Genomic DNA, 21,620 nt, shown 5'->3' with positions numbered 1-21,620 from the left:
TGAAATAAAACTTTTTGTGGGATGGGAATCAGGTTTAGATTAATACTGACAGAACCTATTAGTACATTACTTTAGGCACAATGGAACCAGCTAGTCAGTATATTTGCTTTTAAAGGCACAACCAAAACTCCTTTCCAGAATTAAGAATGTAGGATGATCTACAGCAACATTTAGATAACCAGACAAGTAAAGTATCAGAAATTTTTTTATACAGAAATTGTGCCAGAGATTTGGCCTAAGTGATTTCATTCGATTGTACTTTTTTTTTTCGATTGTACTTTTTAATAACCAACTCTGTAAGTCCCAATCATATCTACCTCCAACATGGTGTGTCACTCATGAATCAAACCTTAAAATATTTGAATATCCTTTCCTCATAATATTCAAAACATAAACCCCATGTCTTTTAGTTGGGAATGGAAAACACAAAAACCTGTTTTACACAATCTAATAGTTAAATCTCTACAAATAAAACCTCTTAGTAACACAAACTCCCATAGCTTTAGTGTGCATGCATAGGAGTCTTGTGGAAAACATGATTTCCATTACAAAGGTTCTCATATTAAATGTGGGTGGACAGAGAACAGCAACAACACTGATGTATGCAAATAGTTCAAAGACAAAAAAACAAAACAAACAAACAAAAAAAAAAAACAAAAACAAAACCCCAGATTCTATACCATGATAAACCAGAAACCTCCACTTAGTGTTTCTTACTGATTGGGTTGATGGAATCACCACTAAGTACCTTCACAAGATTGAATCCCGCATTTCTCTCCTGCACTTTTCTTTTAAAAATCCTGGGTATTCATAGGTTTCCAATTACTAAGGAGAACTAAACTACTAGGCTAAAGGATACTGGTGATAATTTAGGTTATGAGGAAATAAATATCTTTAACTCAGACTTGCTCCTGCTTAAAGGAAATGCAGGGACAAAGAATGGAGCAAAGACTGAAGGAAAGGCTACCGAAGGACTACCCCACCTGGGGATCCATCCCATATTGCAGCCACCAAACCCAGACTATTGCTGATGCCAAGTGCTTGCTGACAGGCGTCTGATATGGATGTCTGCTGAAAGGCTCCACCAGAGCCTTACCGATACAGATCTGGATGCTTGCAGCTAACCATCAGACTGAGCACGTGGACCCCAATGGAGGTGTTAAAGGACTGAAGGAGCTGAAAGGGTTTGCAACCCCATAGGAAGAACAGTATCAATCAACCAGAGTCCCCAGAGCCTAAACCACCGACCAAAGAATACACATGGAGGGACCCATGGCTCCAGCTGCACATGTAGCAGAGGATGGCTTTGTCTGGCATCAAAAGGAGGGGAGGCCCTTGGTCCTGTGAATGCTTGACGCTCCAGCATAGGGGAATGCTAGAGTGGTGGGGTCGGAGTGGGCAAGTGGGTGCAGGAGCACCCTTGTGGAGGCAAGGAGAGGGAGGATAATTTAGGGGTGGGGGTAGGGTTGGAGAAGAAACATCGAAGGGGGATAGCATTTGAAATGTAAATAAACTAACAAATCTTTTAAAAAGTCCAATAAAAAAAATCAGTTAGATAATAGGAAATTTTAAAATACTGCTTTGTTAAGAAAAATCTGAGTCAGAGTACCCAATGTATTTTGTCAAGGCTAGAAAATTAAGATAACATATATAATTGACTTCTTAGGATTTCAAATATGTACATACCCACATACTCACCTGAATAACAGCCAGCCAACACGCCCCAGCTTTCCTTTAAGATTGCTCACAAGGCTTCAACTATACAAAGAACTATTCAACTAAGGAGTACTGAGGAGAAAGTTTTCTCAAGGGAAAAGAGCTGCTGCTGGCTATCCAGTACCAAGTGGGCAGGCCTGAGAGCACATACACGTAAGTAACATTCATGGACTGGGCAGGGTATATTTATTTACTTGGGAATGAGCATATACGTACAGACACAGACACAGACACACACACAGACACACACACAGACACACACACACACTTAAGAGGGCACAAATCAGAGACAGTGAGTGAGGTACACAGAAGAGCGAGAGGGGGTAAAAAGAAAGAGAAAAAAGATTATCAGGATAGGTTGTAACTTCTCACCCCAAGAGACTTGTCTCACAGAAACAGAATAAAACTTACAAAGCGAATACAGTATATTTCTGGTGACAGAGGCTGAGACAAAAACATCAACTTAGATAATGCTCTCCATTGAAATGCTTGTTCTTTATCCTGCTAACTACAGAAGACAGAAACCAACACATTGTTCAAATGACAACCTACTAGGCCAATATAAAAGCCACTTCTTTTTTATGCCTAAAAGGTTCCCATTACATGTTTCAGAAAAAATGACCATGCAAAAACACTAGCTTTTTCCCTATTACCAAATCATGAGGCCACTCAGAAGATGCTGAAGTTGAGAAAGCTAAATTTACAAGTTTTAAAAACAATGTTCACCAGTAACATTCAGCCAGCAACGATACTCCTCAGTCTGCAGCTCTTCGAACATGTGGCATGTCAGTAGTACAGAAGCACTATGACTGGAATTTGTCCAAGAAGTATTAAATTTTAAGAAAATATTTTCACAGAACATTTTTATAGCAAAATGTGTGTTCATGGAAACACATGGCAGAGCACAGCTGCACTCAACTCAGGATTTCCTTGGGTCCAAAGCTCAGAAGCTCAGGGATGAGAGCAGAAGCCAGAGGAAAAGGCTGGTATTTAGCAATCTGCTCTTGAGAAGAAAGAATATGATGGGCAGGAAAAAAAAAAAAAAAAGCTGATGAGAAGAATGATTGTAAACATGTAAGTGCTGCGGCTGACTACCCCAGCTACACTTGGGTAGATGAGCAGACTTTGAAAATTACCAACTGCCTAATTATGAGAATATTTTGATGTTGACTGAAAAACTTCAAATCACTATGATGATTCTGGAAATTCAGTATGCACTTCATGCATCTACGATGTTAATAGAACATAATGAGTCTGTATAAGTTACTTAAAGAAAAACAAAATTATGAAAAAATTAGTAAAATGCAAAAAGGAGCTAAAAGAAGTTGCGGAAAATGAACAGGTGAACAGAAAATTGGAATTTCTCAATCTGAGATTGGTCAGAAAATTCAAGCTCAACAAAGAAGAAATACTCGTTTTTTTAAATGAAAAAACTAAGAAAGTTACTTAAAAAATAAAGAATAAAGAAATAACACAACTTGTAATTTGTCTTAGAAAACAATGAAAATGAAACATCTAAGAAATGAATAAAGTAAATTAACAGGCAATAGAGTCAAGAAAATTTAGAGAATAAATCATATTCCTTCAGTTGTCAGAACTCAGAATTCAAAATCTGGAATATAAAAATCTCTGCACTGGGTTAGATATTAATGAAGTAGAACTGGAAAAACAGAGGGCATGTTATCTGGAAAGATGAGGAATTAAAAATTCATCAAACAAAACAAGGAATCTCTCACAACACAGCACAACACATCTTATTGAACACTGAGCACAAGACATGCCTGAGAGGCCTTGCTTGCTCCTTAGTGTTCTGCCGTTCCACGGCTGTGACTGAATTCTGTTTGGAAATCCAAGTGTTCTTTCAAAGCGAAGCCTTGCTAACATTAGTGTCCACGCCATGGTGTGCTGCTGAGCCTGACAGCTACCTGCTCAGAATCACAGGATAGGATTTCATGTGTCTGATGTAATTCTTGTTTTAACTTTGATGAAATACTAAGTTGTTCAGTTAACTTATCTAAGTTAAACACGTAGTACTGAGAGGACAAAGACGACAAACTTTATACATTTTTAAAGTGCCTGGAACTATCATGTTTTAAGGGACAATCTTTTCTTTATTTAATAAAAATTGACCTCAATGTTAACTTTCGTTGAAGGCCACATCTTGACTATATTTTAGGAAAAACTATTGCCTATGATTACAGGAAAACTTCGAAAAGCTTTACAGTAGCTTCTAAGTGGCTTGTATTTTAGCGTAGCTCATAGTACTTTCGAATACTCAGGCAACATCCCAGGTTTGCCACCCAGACACTTAACCTCATACAGATGTTCAAAAAAGAAAGAAAAAAACAACCAGAGGAATACTTTTTATGATGCTAATAAGCCTGTAAACCCCTATCAGGTTCAACTTTTATTTTAACTTTAAATTTGACATTTTCTTTTAACATTACTTACCACATTATTGATCTCAACTCAATTTTTGTAAAATATAGCCACCATATTTAAGATTTTATGTATTAGGACTAAAACTGTTTCACTAAGCAAACACATTCAAGGTTTCAATTCCCCTGTCTCCCCAAGTTGCTTTCACATGAAGGAATGAGGGCTAAAATGGCAGTGATATCCACAGCATTTAAATACTAACTACCAAGAATGAATTATGTTTTCCTATCCAGAAATTCATGTAAAATTCCATTTTGTTCCTATGTCTATAATTGTAAATTTAAAGTTTTAGTAAGCATCTAAAACTGGGCATCTAAAACTGACTGCATGAATAATAGGCTAAGAAAAACAGCTCAATTCTGCTTGACTCATTTGGTCATGTCTAGATGTCTAATGCTTGACTATTGTCTTTTGCCCCAGAATACATTAAAAAAAACATTTATTTGAACAAAATAAAAAAGTAGAAAGTTTTCATTGTACATATGCTATTATTAAAATATCCATCTCATTCAGTCAAAAAGAAAAGGTCAAAATAAAAAGTTAAATGTCTCAATGTGGAAATAGATTTAAACTTACAAATCAGGAATTTTTAAAAGTACAAACATAGAACAAAAAATTGCTTATGCTGTCCAACTATAGAAACATTCTTCAGAAAAGTTTTAAAAAGCTAAGTGATATCCTGTCATATTTGACTCTTATTTCTACCTTTCGGCAGAAACAAAATGGAGGTGGTGGTGGTGTTTAAATGCAATTCAGCCTCACAGTTGAAAAGGAATCTAAGCACTGAAATTATCAATTCTGTTAACTGACAGGTGAGGCAAAACAAGGGATTAATCTTTACTGCTACATTTGGCCAAGACAAATTGCAAGCAATTGGTAATTCATCAATAATGCCCAAGGAAGACCTCTTCCCACACTGAGTACCATATACGGGACATCTGAAACAGTACCTGCAAAGTACTCTCAAAACAATGTAGAAAGAAAAGACACACTTGAGTTTTCACATTAATAGCCATTTCAGCTTGCCAAAGCCAGAATTTATCTAAACAAATCACTTAATGTCCCTGTCTTCAGAACTTACTTTTAAATACTGACAAAGTATGTTTGTTTTTTAAAAATACGTACATTACACAAACATGGCATGAATCAACTGGAAACCTATAGTTTTGAATATTTCATTATCACACTTGATGTTTACAGAAAGACACAACTCTTATTTTCTGAGAAATATGTGAAGCAAAACTGTGGAAATGTTTCATAAAGATTATCAACCAAGACAGAGTTCTTGACATCATTTTACAAAGACTTTGAAGTTTCACATTTTTAAATGTCTTAAATGTCTTGAAGTGTTTTATAAACATCAAAAGTATAACATTTTTAAGGCCCCTCAAAAAGTCAAACCCTCTGTATTCTGAATATTTGAAGTTTATTCAAACAATATTCCAAATTCAAACTTATAAGTGAGGTATATTTTCTTTTCAAACATTAGATACCTAGAAAATATGAAATACCATGAAAAATGTCAAGTTAAATTCACAGACTTGCTTTCTTTTAACTTTAATCTGTCATATAATACACTGTGCCATGACTCTTCAGATATGGTATTTAATGAAAAAAAGAACTGTGTGACCATTTTTTTGCAGACGAGTTGTAAGAACAGAAAATAAAGTATCTTTGTGAGTTGTTTTAAAACATGAAGTCATTATTGTGCCTTTATGTGAGTACTGTATTTCACCTGTGATCAATAATTATAAAAGTGCCAGGAAAACCTCATAATAATCTTATGGCAGTGTTTCAACAACTGAATGTACTGTGTGAAAAATCTATGCAACAAAAAATTTGAATCAAAGTTTTGCTTTTGGATAGCATGGGCTTCAATCCACAGAAAACAAAGAATTAATTTTTTGGTCAAGATCTTTTTGTGTTTGAGAAGCAAAAATTTTAGAATTTAAACGTGCACACCATTAATACTAACATTATGCAAAAAAGATTAGACTATTCATCCTGCCTATCACGTTCCAACAATTTCACACATTTCAAATATTAAGGCAACATTTTTCCACCTAATAGTACATTATAAAAATATATGTCACTGCAAAACAGTACATACATAGTGACAATAAGTTTGGCTAGTTGTAGTCTTTAATGCACTAATAAAGTGTCACATATTACAAAGAACTGATGCCAGCTGCTTGCATGCTGTGCAAGTGAAGTCACAGTTTTACAGTACGGGCTTTAAAACTGAGCGCAGGGAACGTCCTTCTTTTGTGAGTTCTCGAGTCACGCACATACATGGCAATGGGATTGCTTCCTCCCGCTTCTCTATAACATTGTAACTGCATTTCTTCAAGTGGTCAGCCATGCTCAGGATGTCTGCAAACTTCCAGTCATTAACAGAACAAAATGCAGTACTGAATCGCCACACCTAGAAGAAAAATCTACTTCAGATTTAAATAGTCCAACAGACAGGGGCTCAGAACACCCACCCTTCGCTCTACTCTAGCTGCATGCATTGCTCTATGCTACAGACACAAAATAGATCCACAAAAGGATCCAATAGCTAAAAGTTAGAGAGGGGCAAATCTACTGTGATTTGTGCTTGTCAAACATTTATAAAATAGCTATTAGTTAACCAATAAATAAACTTTAACAGTAAAAATAACACCAAACCAGATATACTGAAGACTTTTTATAAAATATCACTTTATAAATTCACAGCCACTTCCTAAAATAAAATATATTATATACCCTATTCAGTTGGCTGTGCACAACTATAATCTAGAGATGGTGATGATACAAGTGTCTTCCTCTTTTCCTCCCCAGCTTTTTCTTCCATTCCTTTCACTCCATAAAGTAGACTAATAATACTTCCTAGACCAGCGGTTCTCAACCTGTGGATCATGACCCCTTTGAGAACTGAACCACCTTTTCACAGGGGTTGCCTAAAACTATTGGAAAACACAGACACTTACTTTCCAGTTCATAACTAGCAAAGTTACAGTTATGAATTAGCAACAAAAATAATGTTATGGTTGGGGGTCAGAATAACATGAGGAACTGTGCTAAAGGTCACAGCATAAAAGGGTGAACACCACTGTTGCAGACTATTATGTAGTAAAGTAGCTTCTTTTATTGTTTACCAGCAGGAACAGTGGCCAACGATAATAAACACAAACAGCTGCTTCTATTTATAGATGGTCCTGAAAAATGACATTCGTGTAATTTTTTTGCAAAGACAGTCATGGTAGCTCACACTGTCACTCTCAAACTTAGGAGGCTAAGGAAGGAGGATTGATCACCAGACTGGGCTACATGAGCAAGACCCAGTCTTACAACCACGAAAATCCTACTTCAACCAATGCTGTTGTCAAATCTTATTGGTTCAACAATGCTGTGGCCTCTCCTCATTTTTATACCTAGTGCTTCCTGGATGTTAGAAGATAAACATGAATACAGAGTAAAACTACCTGAAAAGCACGGTTGAAGCAGGAGCCGCTCAAGCATTCTAGTGTATACAAATGTCTAATTGATAAACCACACTGTAAATACTCCTTTGGTACATGGCAGAGTTGGTTCTGGGACCTTCTCAAATATCAAAACTGTGATGCTTATATAAAATGATGTATTCATTTCTTCCCATAAACTTTACATCATGTCTAGATGACATATAACACCTAATACAATGTATGTGTTGTGTGGTTACATCACATTGTTTAAGAAATAACAACAAGGAAAGTCTGTGCACGGTCAGTCAATTTTTTTCCCCTAAGTACTTTTAATCTGCAGTTGGTTTAATCTGTATGACAGGAAAGCTACAAGGACAAAAGGCCAGCCCCACATGCTAACCAGTGGCTACTCTAGACAGGGGCACTAGTGTGAGGACAGTGTGCACTACAGTTTCTCAAGAAAGAGACTAATAAGGGCTTCCAATGTAGTCAGATGCCTTAAAATTCTGTGAGAACAGAAAAATTTCTCAGCTGACAACAACAACAACCCTCGCTGCTGTCAAGCCTGATAGCACAGGTCTACAACCCCAGCCTCCTAGGGGATGAGGCAAGAGGACTACATATTCAAGTCCTGTCTAGATTACTGAGCCTCGTTAATTTAGTACAACTCTCGATTAGAATACAAAGGAAAAAGAAAGCTGAGAATGAGCTAAGTGAGAGAACTTGCACAGCACAAGGAAACCCCCACACTCAAGCTCAAGCACTACATACAATAAATGAATATTTGGTAAGTTACACTTTCTTTTGTAAAGTGCAGGGAGTAGTAGGTTAATGAAAGAAATGTACAATTGCCTACCTAGCACACTGCAGGCATTTAAGTATAGATATCAGGGAAATATATCCAAAAGCTTTAAGGCAAGAAATGAAACATCAAAACTTTAAGGAGAGTATGAAGTCACAGGAGGAAACTGAAGAGGTAAAGATAAGATTACGAGACATTCTGGAGGTTCCTCAGAATATTGGACATTGACCTACCTGAGGACCCAGCTATACCTCTCTTGGGCATATACCCAAAAGATGCCCCAACATATAACAAAGACACATGCTCCACTATGTTCATAGCAGCCTTATTTATAATAGCCAGAAGCTGGAAAGAACCCAGATGCCCTTCAACAGAGGAATGGATACAGAAAATGTGGTACATCTACACAATGGAATATTACTCAGCTATCAGAAACAATGACTTTATGCAATTCATAGGCAAATGGATGGAACTGGAAAATATCATCCTGAGTGAGGTAACCCAATCACAGAAAAACACACATGGTATGCACTCATTGATAAGTGGCTATTAGCCCAAATGCTCGAATTACCCTAGATGCATAGAACACATGAAACTCAAGAAGGATGACCAAAATGTGAATGCTTCACTCCTTCTTTAAAAGGAGAACAAGAATACCCTCGGGAGGGAATAGGGAGGCAAAGTTTAGAACAGAGGCAGAAGGAGCACCCATTCAGAACCTGCCCCACATGTGGCCCATACATATACAGTCACTAAACTAGATAAGATGGATGAAGCAAAGAAGTGCAGGCCGATAGGAGCCGGATGTAGATCTCTCCTGAGAGACACAGCCGGAATACAGCAAATACAGAGGCGAATGTCATCATTAAACCACTGAACTGAGAACAGGACCCCCGTTGAAGGAATCAGAGAAAGGACTGGAAGAGCTTGAAGGGGCTCGAGAGACCCCATATGTACAACAATGCCAAGCAACCAGAGCTTCCAGGGACTAAGCCACTACCTAAAGACTATACATGGACTGACCCTGGACTCTGACCCCATAGGTAGCATTGAATATCCTAGTAAGAGCACCAGTGGAAGGGAAGCCCTTGGTCCTCCCAAGACTGAACCCCAGTGAACGTGATTGTTGGGGGGAGGGCGGCAATGGGGGGAGGATGGGGAGGGGAACACCCATATAGAAGGGAAGGGGAGGGGTTAGGGGGATGTTGGCCCGGAAACCGGGAAAGAGAATAACAATCAAAATGTAAATAAGAAATACCCAAGTTAATAAAGATGAAAAAAAAAGTTTAGTGTTGGAAAAAAAAGATTGAGATATTTTAAATGTATCTCTGAGGCAATGGACAAATATGGTGATTTGAGCACTGCATCAATTATTAAATATATTCCAAAAGATATATTTGTCCCTTTTATACAGAGACTATATTGGAGAAGAACCTAACTGAAGCAGAAACTGAAAGGAAGCTGTGGTAGCAATCCAGAAAGAATCAAAGTGAAATGGTGAAGTGAGCCTGAGGTACCTGAAAGGACCAACCAACTAGAATTTGGGAATAAAGGGGACAGAAAAGGGTCAACCCCAACTCCCAAGTTTCTGGTTTAGGCAGCTTAATAAACAAAGGTGCTACTTCCTGGGATTAGGTGGGTCCAGGGAGAACAAGCTAGACATATTGAGTCTGAGGAGAAGCTGTGGGGTGATCAGGCAGAGATGGTCAGTGGATGCTGCCATATTATGGTTAGCTCAACAAGAAAACAGGAGCACACTGATCAGGAATCTGTAAAACGTATACCAATGTAATCTTCAAGACCAGGTCTCTAGAAATTTATACTACTAGAAAGTAATTCATTCCATATGCAAGTACTAGTAACTAAAGACAAAAGCAATTACACTGTCTTATTCCAAAGGATGGAGACACATCTATCTAGAAAATTTAAATGCTCACATATACCTATCTGAAGAAACTACCACCAGAACTCATTCTTGGGGTGTTGTTGTAAAAATATAAAAAATAAAAAAGGTATCTTTTACCCTGCTAGGTCCAACACCTCAGTGCCCCAAGATATCTATCTGCTAGATATCTTGGCTGAAACACATCCCAACTCTGCAGCAGCCCAGTGTCTCCTGCTGCCACACTTTACTACACTCAAACCATCACATAAAAGAACACACAACACAATAATCTTTGACCCAATTGATAAGTATAATTGCCCACATAAACATATAAAGCCCAGTACCATCCATCCTTTAAAACCATTAATAACCTATAAATAAACAGAGCGGAATCTTAACATCACCAGCCATGGCGCTTCACCCACTCCTCCTCTCTCTCCCTCCTTTCCGTTCCAGTCTCCTCAGCTCTTCCTTCAAACTTCTCTTCCACCCATCCTTCTTTCTCCTCCAATGACAGGCCTCCTTCTATCCTGTACCTGCCCCCCACCTGTGTTTTATGAATTCAATGGGGAGAAGGTTCTGCTGAAGTCACCAGATTCCTGAGTGACTAGTCAGCTATCCTTAGGGCAGTGGAATTAGCATCAAAATACAGATAACTCTAGGGCAAACCAAAACAAGAGGGTAAAAAATTGGTCAAAGTCTCAAGAGAGCGGAAAAGCAGACTTTTTTTTTTTTTTAAAAGACTGGAGCATTGAGTAAGACAAAACCTAAGGGCCAAGAATAAAGTTCCCTGATTCTGAGTGCTGTGCAGCCAAATACTGTTTATGCAAGTTGTTATATAAAGATTCCTATGACGGGTCTTTAGTTGCAGATACCTGTGAGGTCTTGGATAGTGCTCCACACAGAAGAAACTAGGCAAAAGCAGAATGTAGTTAAATTTAAGTCTGCTTAAATTTCCGTATCAATTTTCTCAATAATATACGTGCTTCTTTTGCCCTAAATCCAGAGTCCCCACAAATGGTAACAAAGTCTCTAAGCTTTTCATCTGACACTGCAGCCTCACTCACCCATTAAGGCCATCATTGCCCACAGACTTTGTTTGTTACTTACTTACTAGGGTGACTGTGGTAATAGTTACATTTTTTTTCTCATCCTGAAAAAGACACCATTAAAAATAGAGACAATTGAAGGTCCAAGAAAATCCTTTTCTGGGTTCCTCAACTGTCTTCTGCTGAAAATGTTTCAGTCAAAATTAGAAGAGGACAGATAGAGACATGGTCACAAAAGTTGTTAGAAAAGAATGGAAAACAGGGTTGGGGATTTAGCTCAGTGGTAGAACGCTTGCCTAGCAAGCGCAAGACCCTGGGTTCGGTACCCAACTCCGGGAAAAAAAAAAAAAAAAAAAAAAAAAGAATGGAAAACTGCTCACAAATATTTCAACAGAATTTAGATTCAAGAAATCTATGAAACACGAGCGACTGCTAAGAATCCTAATGACTTCAGTCTTTTATTAACATTTTTAAAGTACGTCATCATAATGACTTAGTACATTGTAGGATAAGATCACTGTCAAAACTTATTAGATACAATGTATCATAGCATTAGTTAAGAGTATACTTTATGTTAAGAAAGGCTGATAAGTCAAAATTAAACTGACCTTTTCTTTTATCTGCCAGGATGAATTTCCTTCTGGATACTTCTTTTTCCCCCACTGCAATATTACCATTCCACGAGACTGAAGTAAACTGCCACAAATGTCCCTCATTAGCCTGGATACACATGCAAGCTGGCATAAACTGAAGCCATCAAGGAAGCCTGCAATATGTTGGAGTACCTCAAAAGGGAGACTACTTAGATGGTCACTACGTAATCCCAACACACAGTTTCTAGAAGGCTCTTCTAATGCTGTAGATACACATGGCTGAACTCCAAATGACCTTAAATGGCGGTCATGTATGATCTTTGCTCCTTGTGTTGAAGGGCAAAATCTACGCTGAGAATACGTACAACCATAATAAGCTAAAGGACACCTCTGCTCCATCCATCCATTGAGTCCAGCGTGAATGTCACCATGCACGTTCTTAAAATGGGAAGAAAATTCTTTTCTTCTAAATAACTGTCCGCATACAAAGGTAAACATTGAACGCTGCTTAGGCTGGTACCTAGCAACACATTCCAAAACTAAGTCCAGCCCAAGTGTCTGAAAAGGGCTTGGATTTGAAAGCTGTGGATTGGCATGATCACAAGCTGAAGCTGAAGCTATTTCTCCAACCATTGTATTTGTAGCTAATATTGCAGATGGAAGTGAAAAAGTCTGTGTCCCAAAGTCAACGTGATAAACATCAACCATGCGGCTATCAGATATGCCCCTCCCACCTGGAGAATCTCCCAGACAAAACAGTAATGCTGCTGTAATCAGATCTATTCCTTGGAGGCCCATGGGATCTTCTGCAACCTCTAAATCTGAAGTATCGACTGCTTTGTCTTCCTTTGGTATATACCATGAATTAGAAAGAAACTTGAATGAAGTCGCGTGACTCAAAGGTGAACCATTAACATCTTTCGAGTCCCCTAAGTCTTTTTTCCAACACAAGTCCTCATCATCATCTTTGTCCGGCATGAGGATATGTTGATAGGTACTATCTGGCAAAGCACTTCCTTCCTTAAGTTGTTCTGCTACTAAAAGTGAACTGGGAGGTTCTGAAGTACCATCAGCTTCCACACAGTCTCCATTTGTTATGTTACTTTCTGTGGAATCACCATGAAAATTTTGATCCTGGTCTTTGACCTGTGTACACATCTTTTCCAAAGGAAAGCCATTACAAAGAGCAGAAGTATCGTAAGAACTTGTATTTAAGTTGCATAATAAATCACTTGAGCCATTTTGTTCAGCCTGAGCATTCTGACTTGTGCCAGTATAATCAATTCCACCTACTGCCCCTATCTCACCCTCGTCAAGGTGATCCTGGTCTTTCACGTTTCTGTCCTGGGAGCTTTCTCTGTTACTCTCCTCATCCATTTCATTTGTGGTACCATGGAGACTTGTATTTAACATGCCAATATCTCTTGTGGCAGAGTTTAGGATATCTAAAGCAGCAGCCAAGCTTCTGGTTGTTTCTACAGTAGCTTCATAAAGTGCACCATATGACTCTTCGTCAGCGGACACCAACCCATTAGCACGTGGTACTTCCTGAACACTTGAGTTCACTGAGATCTGTTCTCTAGGTTTAGATATTTTACCAGTTGCTTTTGACATCATGGTGGCTACTTTGAGAGATTCCAAAAGCATTCTTTGATCTTGAAGGGCCAAAGCCATGTCTAACTGTGACACTTCATCAGCATCTCTGCTTAGACTTTCATATGACTTGCGGTCTGAATAACTAACGGGCCATCGGTTCCATTCCATAGTGCAGCACACCACACTTGCAGGACACATTTCGAGATGTTCAGCAACTTTATTTCGTGCCAGGGTAAATGGACACCCAAAGTTACTATTTAAGCAGGGTACTCGTTCAAAAGGACACAAGAGTCGATGCTCATCAGCTTTACAAGAATGGAAGACTGCTCCACAAACCAATGGACAACCAATCAAGTCACAGGAAACGCCAGGCTCTGGTCTGGTCATACACCTTCTACTGACACAGTTCACACAGTGTGAGTGCTGCTGTACCTCTTCCTCCATAATGGCCAGTCCAACTCTAGTTTTTGAAATAGAAAAAGGTAAAGTACATTAGACAAATAAACAAAACCAAAACTGCATAGTAAATCACACCACTGATATGCTTATTATTGAGAATGAAATACATAAAGTGTATAAAACATTTTGACATGATTAATACATCTTAAAGGAACTTAAGCACTTAGAATACTCAAAATATAGTAAGTACTGTATATTAAATAAATAAATTCTAACAACAGTGTTATTGTTAGCACCTGACTTTTAGAGAATACTAGACTTTAGCTTTTCAATTTCAATGAGCCTGACTTTGGTATGCCTCACTGCGGGTCCCTCATCATGTTGCTGAGAATAGTCTGCATTTCATTATGACATTTAGCCAAGATTTTATTAGTGTCTTTCCTCCCTTTAAACACATGAATTCACGTTTATCTACTTTATCTACTGACCTCTTCTATTTGGTCATAATAAACTCTACAAATTATCAAAGGTTTAACTAAAATATACAGCAACTTTATCAGGAAAATACTGGATCATGTCATATTATGGGACCAATACAATAGAAGGAAAATGGTAAGAGAGAAAACAGTTCACATAGAAAAGGGCTAGGCCAGGTAAATTGGTAAAGAGAAAGAGAAATTCATTTCTAAAGTAACAGCATATGAGTTGATAAAACATGTTCAAAATTCCTAATATTAATAGACTGTGATGAAATGCTATAAAGTTCTGAGAGTGAGCCAATCATGAGTGGTATGTGTTCGTCAATGGAATTCAGTCTTTTAGGAAGTTTAGGAAGTAAACATCACTGATAATTTAAGGGTAGAGAAACAGTATCCATCAAATAGATCTTAAAACTGATCATTTCAACATTTCATCAAAGTTTATACCAAAAGAGAAAGTATAACCAAAATATGCCAATTTAATTGTAACTGCGTTTATTAAATGCATGCTTTCCCTAAATCTTTAACCGCTCTTTTGTTTCTATTGGCGGTGAGAAGTTAACTAACTCCTATCTTTCGCAGGCATCACCTAAATGGCTGCTTTATTCTTTCCTCCTCCAGCTCACCGCCTTTGCGGTGTCACGGACTCCTGTCGTGGACTGTTAATCCTTTCCCTACTTCCATGCTGTCACATTACGCAATTTCCCTTCTACCTTTCTTTATAGTCTTTTCTTTAAATAGTACTTTTCTTCAGGATTTCCTGTCAGTTCTTGTTCACACTATGTATTCTTTCTGGCTGTGTTAGGTTTTTCCAACTTTCATTTACCCTCTATAGGATGAAAACTCATCTATACATCCTGCCTAAAAACCTTCCAAACTCCAGACCTCTAGAGCTATTTCCAGACACAGAACACTCTTGAGTTTCAAAATAAATAGCCTCTTCCACTGTAGACTGAAGAGGCTATTCAACTCAGCGTTTTGCAATCTTAATTATCCTGTAGTGTATAATATTCTAAATTTAAAAATTGTAGCCTATTTTCTTCACTGAGTGCATATGGCTGCTACATCTCTGGCATGCACTTAGATAAATTCTAGCTTGGTTTCAAGTAAGTAATAATTCCACAAACTGTTACAACTTTTTGTCTGGTTGAAGACTAACATTCCTCAAACAGAAATAATAAAAGCTAAACTGTTACTAAAGAGCTCTTCTTTATTAGTAGAAAAGTCTTGAGTTGATGTGATTTTTATTCAATGATGCCATGTAAAACAGTACACATTCAACACCAAATTATGTTTAATTGTGCTTATAAATAGCAAAGAGTTGAATACTTTTAATGTTATTTTCTCATGAAATCCATAGGCAAGTGTTTACTCTAAATTTAAACTGGTTGTACTAAAAGAACCACAAGAGAGGAAATGATAGATTAATTAAAGGAAAGATTTATAGCTGAAGCAATGAAAAGGTTTAATGAGAATTAAACCTCACTGAGGCAGGGTACGTGTAGAAACAGCTGGAGCTTTCTCATTTTGCAACAAGGCTGAGTTTATCTCACATGCTAGAGGATGGACTTGCCTGTTACCAAGAGAGAAATCTAAAAACAAGCAGTGTTTGGAACATGGTGTGGTGGAACACTTTATGTTATTATCCACACCACCACACAAGCACACCAGGCAGAGCACTGTTTGGTAATATCACTTAGTTGAAAGGTGTTTAAGATAATACCCACCGCGGTCTGCCTTACCTGCAAGGACAGTAACAACTTGCAAAGGTAAATGCAAAAGAATCTCCAGTTCAAAATTAAGTAGCCTCTTCTGCATTACCCCTCTCTCAATAAAAGTGTTATAAAAATGTAGCCATAGCAACATGTTTATAGTATTTTATTGCTTTTTGAAGCAGACTTAGAAAAAAATTAATATAAAATGTACACTCCTTTTATCCTTAACAAATACCAAATCCATTTCTTACAACTCAGAGAAAAATTGTGTTCAATAGTAGTAAGTGGCTGCTCAAAGTCATCTATCTAGTTAAGAGCAGAGGTGGGGACTTGAACGCACATCTTATCACTATTCATGGGACTAGCAGACATGTTTACTTATAAAACTTTAAGAACATGAGGTAGCTCTTCAATTTTAAGAGCTGGTGATTCAATTTTAAGATGTTCTCTGATGAATGAAGATTACACAATTTTGCTTGTAGTTTAGTCTTAACACTTAATCACCTTGTGATTAGAGCTAGTTAGTAAAGCACATTACATTGCTTTGACCATCTGTTTTAAATATGAACATATAAATTTAACCATTCTCGACATGTCCATACAAAATAGGAATCTAGATCAAGTCCATTTTATAAATATGCAAAGAAATAAAGTTCAGTAATAGCCTTTCTGGGGACAGAGACTAGCTTTTAAACTTTAAAGCTCTTCCAAATTTATCCTGTTTCGAATCAAGGTCACTATTATAAAATTTAAAATGCCTTCACACAGTATTTGAAATTGTTCATGAATCCTGTGTAACGGGTTTTTAAAGTTGAATCCTTAATTTATCAGTTAAACAGTGGCACACCAGACCTGGTCAAAAACACTGTGTTAAAATTATGGCTTCAATAGGGCTGGGGGTTAGCTCAGTGGTAGAGCGCTTGCCTAGGAAGCACAAGGCCCTGGGTTCCGTCCCCAGCTCCGAAAAAAAAAAAAAAAAGAAAATTATGGCTTCAACTTTGAAATGAGCTTCATTGATTAAACTCGATGGCCTTTTTAAACATACCCAAATCAATTTCTATTATGATACACTTAAAAAAAGTTACTAAAAGTTTCATTAGACAAAAAAATTATTTGAATATGATGGAATTTTTACAATAATTTCAGTTTTCTCTAAGAGAAGTTGGTTGCCAACTCATAACCTGTGGCTGACTAGCAATCCTTAGACATGGTACTTTCCAAACAATAAAACAAGAGCTTCTCATTTAAGGAACAAAGACAGACAGTGCCTTCTACTATTTCTCAAAATTCACTAAAATAAGGTGATGATATAATCATATACTAGCACAAATTTAAAATATGCTAAGGAAAAAGTTATTTAATACAACTGAGGCTGTTTCTAATGCTTACCTGTCTCTAACAGATGCACATGAGACACACACTTCTCCCTCACTACTATATGCCATGTGTGCCAACTCTAGTTTCAGCTTGTGACCTTCCCCTAGAACCCAAAGCAAGGCATGGACCCCTTACAAAACACAAGCTACTATGGGCTGCACTTTCTATGGCAGTGCTAGGACAACTGAAAAATAAAGCTCTCTTTAAAAAAAAAAAATCTCTACAGGAAAATGATAATCTCCAAGAACCAAATGCCTGCCCATACACTCTTTATGTTCCCTGAGTTCACAACTATGCTTCCATTTCATATGCACTTGGGTAATTAATTATATGAATGAAAGAAGAAATCCAAGAAAATAAAATTCCCAGGCATTCTTGATTTCATGGAAAATATACCAATGACATGATAAAAAAAAAAAAGTACAAATCTAGCATTAGAAAATAAGTTTAAAACAAAACACTTCAATTCATAGTTAATGGTGCTCAAACACTAATATGTCCCAGGCATATGGAGATAAAACCTAATGGTCATCAAACAGTAACTTCAATTTTGACCTTAAAAAAAAAAAAGTAGAAAACTGAATATACAGAAAAACTCCAGGTTTACAAAGGAAGGTATGGGTTGTTACCTGTACATGTATGTACAATGCCTGAGCAGAGCATGAAGGGAAATAACCTCAAAATCTGAAGTGGCATCAGCAGAGCCTACTGCTTAGCATTACATTTATGTTATTAGAGGAAACAATTCTACTAAACATATTCTAAGGAGGCTGGTGTGTGTGTGAGTCTTGTCTAATTATAAGGGAGCTTATTACCAGAAATTAACAATTTATTAGTTATGTGTCTCAGGAAAATTTTATCTTCTGTATAGTCAGAGGTACTAGTATGTAAAAAACAGAATACTTGCTGATCCACTAATCAAACTGATGCATTTAGTTTTGAAGTTAACAAATCTATACCTCGGTCAGTTTATCTGCTTTTAAAGGGGTGGTGTGGTGGTGTTGGTGGTGGTGGTGGTGGTGTGGTGGTGGAGGTGGTGGTGTGGTGTGGTGGCCAGATAGGGAGCTCAGCAGTAGAGCATTTGCCTACCAGATGCAAGGGCTTGGATTCTGTTTTGAGCACAGTAAAAACAAATCACAACCAACAACATCAAGCAGTCAAAGCTGTGGTGGTGATGGCTCCACATAATGAAAATTAGATTCCCGTGAAATTTCCAACTCAACCCACTGATTTTCTAGCTTCATTATACCTGCTGAGGTAACACATAAAACACCTGGACCAAAAGCAACTACAGGGAGGAAAAGGTTTGTTTCAGCTAACGCGTTCATTCCAGGTCACAGTTCATCCAGGGAAGTCAGGGTAGGAACTCAAGCAGAAGCCATGATGGAATGCTGCTTTTTTGCTTGCTCACTGTCTGATGCTCGGCTAGCTTCGTGTGTGTGTGTGTGTGTGTGTGTGTGTGTGTGTGTGTGTGTGTGCACGAGAGTGTGTGTAGTCTAGGATGGTACTGCTCACAGAGGGCTAGGTCCAGCCCTGACATCCTCACAGAGTGACCTAGGTAATTCTTCAATTCTTCAATTAAGGCTTCTTCTCTCAGACTCAAGGTTTTGTCAAGTTGACAACTGAAACTAACCAGGGCAATGGCTAAATGAGTTATACTCTAATTATTTTATTAAACTTTGCTTCTGGTTTTATAGAAGAATGAGCTAATGATATGGAAACTTATTTTCATGTTCTTATCCCCCCTGGATGTAACATTTCAAAATTAAAACATTTCAAAACTGGTCATGGTTAAAAATTTTGAAGCTAAAGTTCTAACTACTCACAATTTTCTCCCCTAAATACACAAATGGAAAAATCATAGCCTTGGATCAGAAATTAAATTTAATATTCAGTTGAGAACCTATTTAAACAAATGGATAAAACCAGGTCTACTCAAGTGACAGGAAAGACTCAGTCTAAGAAGGCAGGAAGATGAGCTTCTAGGAAGCCTCAGCTTTTGACCTTGAGGCAATTGTTGTCCTTTAAAAGCAATCCCGACTTCTGAAAAGTTGGCTACAGTTATGTCTGTGTCCACTAGTACACAAATATAGTAGCTCTGCTTTACACAATAGTCAGATTTACACAACTACTTTTAAATGTTACTTAAATGTATAGTTTACTAAATGCAGTAACCATTATATAAGGCACCATTCTACCCAGTGCTAACATTAACTAGTCTGTAAAAAAGAAAAAAAGCAAAAAAAAAAAAAAAAAAAAAAAAAAAAAAAAGACATCTTTTTGTTTAAAACAAAAACCAACCAGGTTTTAACTGAAGTACATTCCGATGTAATACTTTCCTACTAGTATGCACATATACAAACAACTACTTCAGTTGAATCGCACCTATCTCATCATAATTAATATGAAGTGTAATATTTTCTCAGTCCTTAACTTAAAACTTTTATCCTTGAATATAATGCATAAATGCAATGATATTCTCCAAGAAAATGCCTAGCAAGAATAATTCCTTCTATTAAATAAACAGTTGTCTTAAAAACTTATTTAGAAGACTATCCAAGTTACATTTTAGAAACATGCTATATCAAATAGTAAACACATTAACTAAAGCCTGTTTGTCTGACCTTAATGCACCTCTCCAACCATATGGGAAGTGTTAGCAATTATTTTATGCAATATTATTTTTAAAAGTACATTTTATTTAAATATTTCATATTTTAAAACGATATACAAAAAAACCTTAAATCTAAATCTAAACATTCAAAACATTAGGTTGAAATTAAACACATGGAATCCATAGGTTTCAGTTTCTTATATTATTCATCAAACACCTACTATTTCTAGAATCACACACACACACAAAAGCTTATGTCCCTCTGTACAAACTGGTGATCTAACAAGTTAGCAAAACATCATGTTGTCCCCAACTAAACTCCCACAGCAAGAAACAGTGACTAAGCATAAAGGAGAGTGATTCAACGAAACTGCATGCTTTAGAAAAGGCAAACAGGGAGACTTTATGGTATCCTTTGTCTCACTGCCAGTCAACATGGGATTGGTTGGGAAAACTAACAGAAAAGCGTGCAAAACATGTTAATGTAACTGACTGTGCCTGAAATTTAGCAGGGAGCAAATAGAAAAACCTCAACCTTTTTGAGATTTCGTTTTAAAAACGTTAACCCTCTCTGATACCAGGATGCCCACAAATAACTTCCATCTTGGATCACAGTCAACAAAGCAATCATGAGAGAAAAGGTCAACTCCTTCCCAAGCATCTTTTCATCCGGGATTTACCACGGGGCTCAAAGAAGGGAGAGGGGGGCTAGGAGAAGCGTGGTAAACACAGGCCTCGGTCGAGGTTAAAATGTATTCCCGAGTGACTTTGAATCCGCCCTGCGTTCCTTGTCCTGCTTCCGATGTGGGACTCCACGAGCTGGACCCAGTAATTTGGGGGTGGGGGGATGATCCCTAAGTCTCCCTTTAACAAGGGCCACGGCGAAGCCTCCGCGCCTCTCACTTCCATGAATGGACAAGTTACCAACTTCGCTTATCCGGCGGGGACTCTTGGAGATGCCTCGCGGTCCCTTAACCCGTTTGCGCCCAAACCACCCAAGTCCCTACAAGCCAGAGGGTGCGAACCACGCTTTCCGGGGTCCCCCGGGACTCCTCCGCGCTCATTGTGTGTGTGTGTGTTGGGGGGGGGGGTCTCACCCGGGTCGGCGTCCCCCGGGGTCGGGGCGCCATTTGCCGGGAGCCTCAAGGGCGGGCCACACAGGCAGCCGGGCGCGATTCGAGGCCCGGGCGAGCTGGACGGGAGCCTCCGAGCTGCGCCGACTCCACCGGCCCCGCCGCCCCCTGGGCCCGCGCCGTCCCTGCCGCTGACCGCCCGCGTCCCCGCGCCAGCCTCCCGCGGCCTCGCCACACTCACCAGCCCACGCGGGCCGAAGCGCCACTCAAACCCCGGCAGCCCTGTCCGTCGCGTCCGGCCGCTCTGCAGCCTCCCCGCACCGGACCGGACCGGACCGGACCACGTACCGAGCCGGTCCCGTCCCAATCCTCAGCGTGTCTGCCCCGGCCGGACCGCCGCCTTTTCTCCTCGGCCTCCAACCGCCACCGCCCTCCTC

General features: G+C 38.5%; 1 protein-coding gene across 3 annotated transcripts; it reads right to left on the bottom strand.

Annotated features, from left to right (window-relative positions):
- Window positions 1–4,074: 4,074 nt before the first annotated feature.
- Fbxo30 (F-box protein 30) lies at window positions 4,075–21,611 on the bottom strand. 3 transcript variants are annotated; one of them, XM_087553884.1, is made up of 3 exons: window positions 21,425–21,611; window positions 11,946–13,986; window positions 4,075–6,580 (listed from the first exon to the last, which is right to left on the bottom strand). In XM_087553884.1, the coding sequence occupies exons 2-3, from the start codon at window positions 13,968–13,970 to the stop codon at window positions 6,377–6,379; spliced, it is 2,229 nt and encodes a 742-aa protein (XP_087410010.1). In that variant the 5' UTR covers window positions 13,971–13,986; window positions 21,425–21,611; the 3' UTR covers window positions 4,075–6,376.
- Between the last annotated feature and the right edge of the window lie 9 nt (window positions 21,612–21,620).

This window comes from Rattus norvegicus, chromosome 1, assembly GCF_021556685.1.
Source record: "Rattus norvegicus strain SHRSP/BbbUtx chromosome 1, alternate assembly SHRSP_T2T, whole genome shotgun sequence".
Taxonomy (NCBI): Eukaryota; Metazoa; Chordata; class Mammalia; order Rodentia; family Muridae; genus Rattus; species Rattus norvegicus.
The sequence above is the reverse complement of the archived record's forward strand: the minus strand, read 5'-3'. Positions and strand labels throughout refer to the sequence as shown.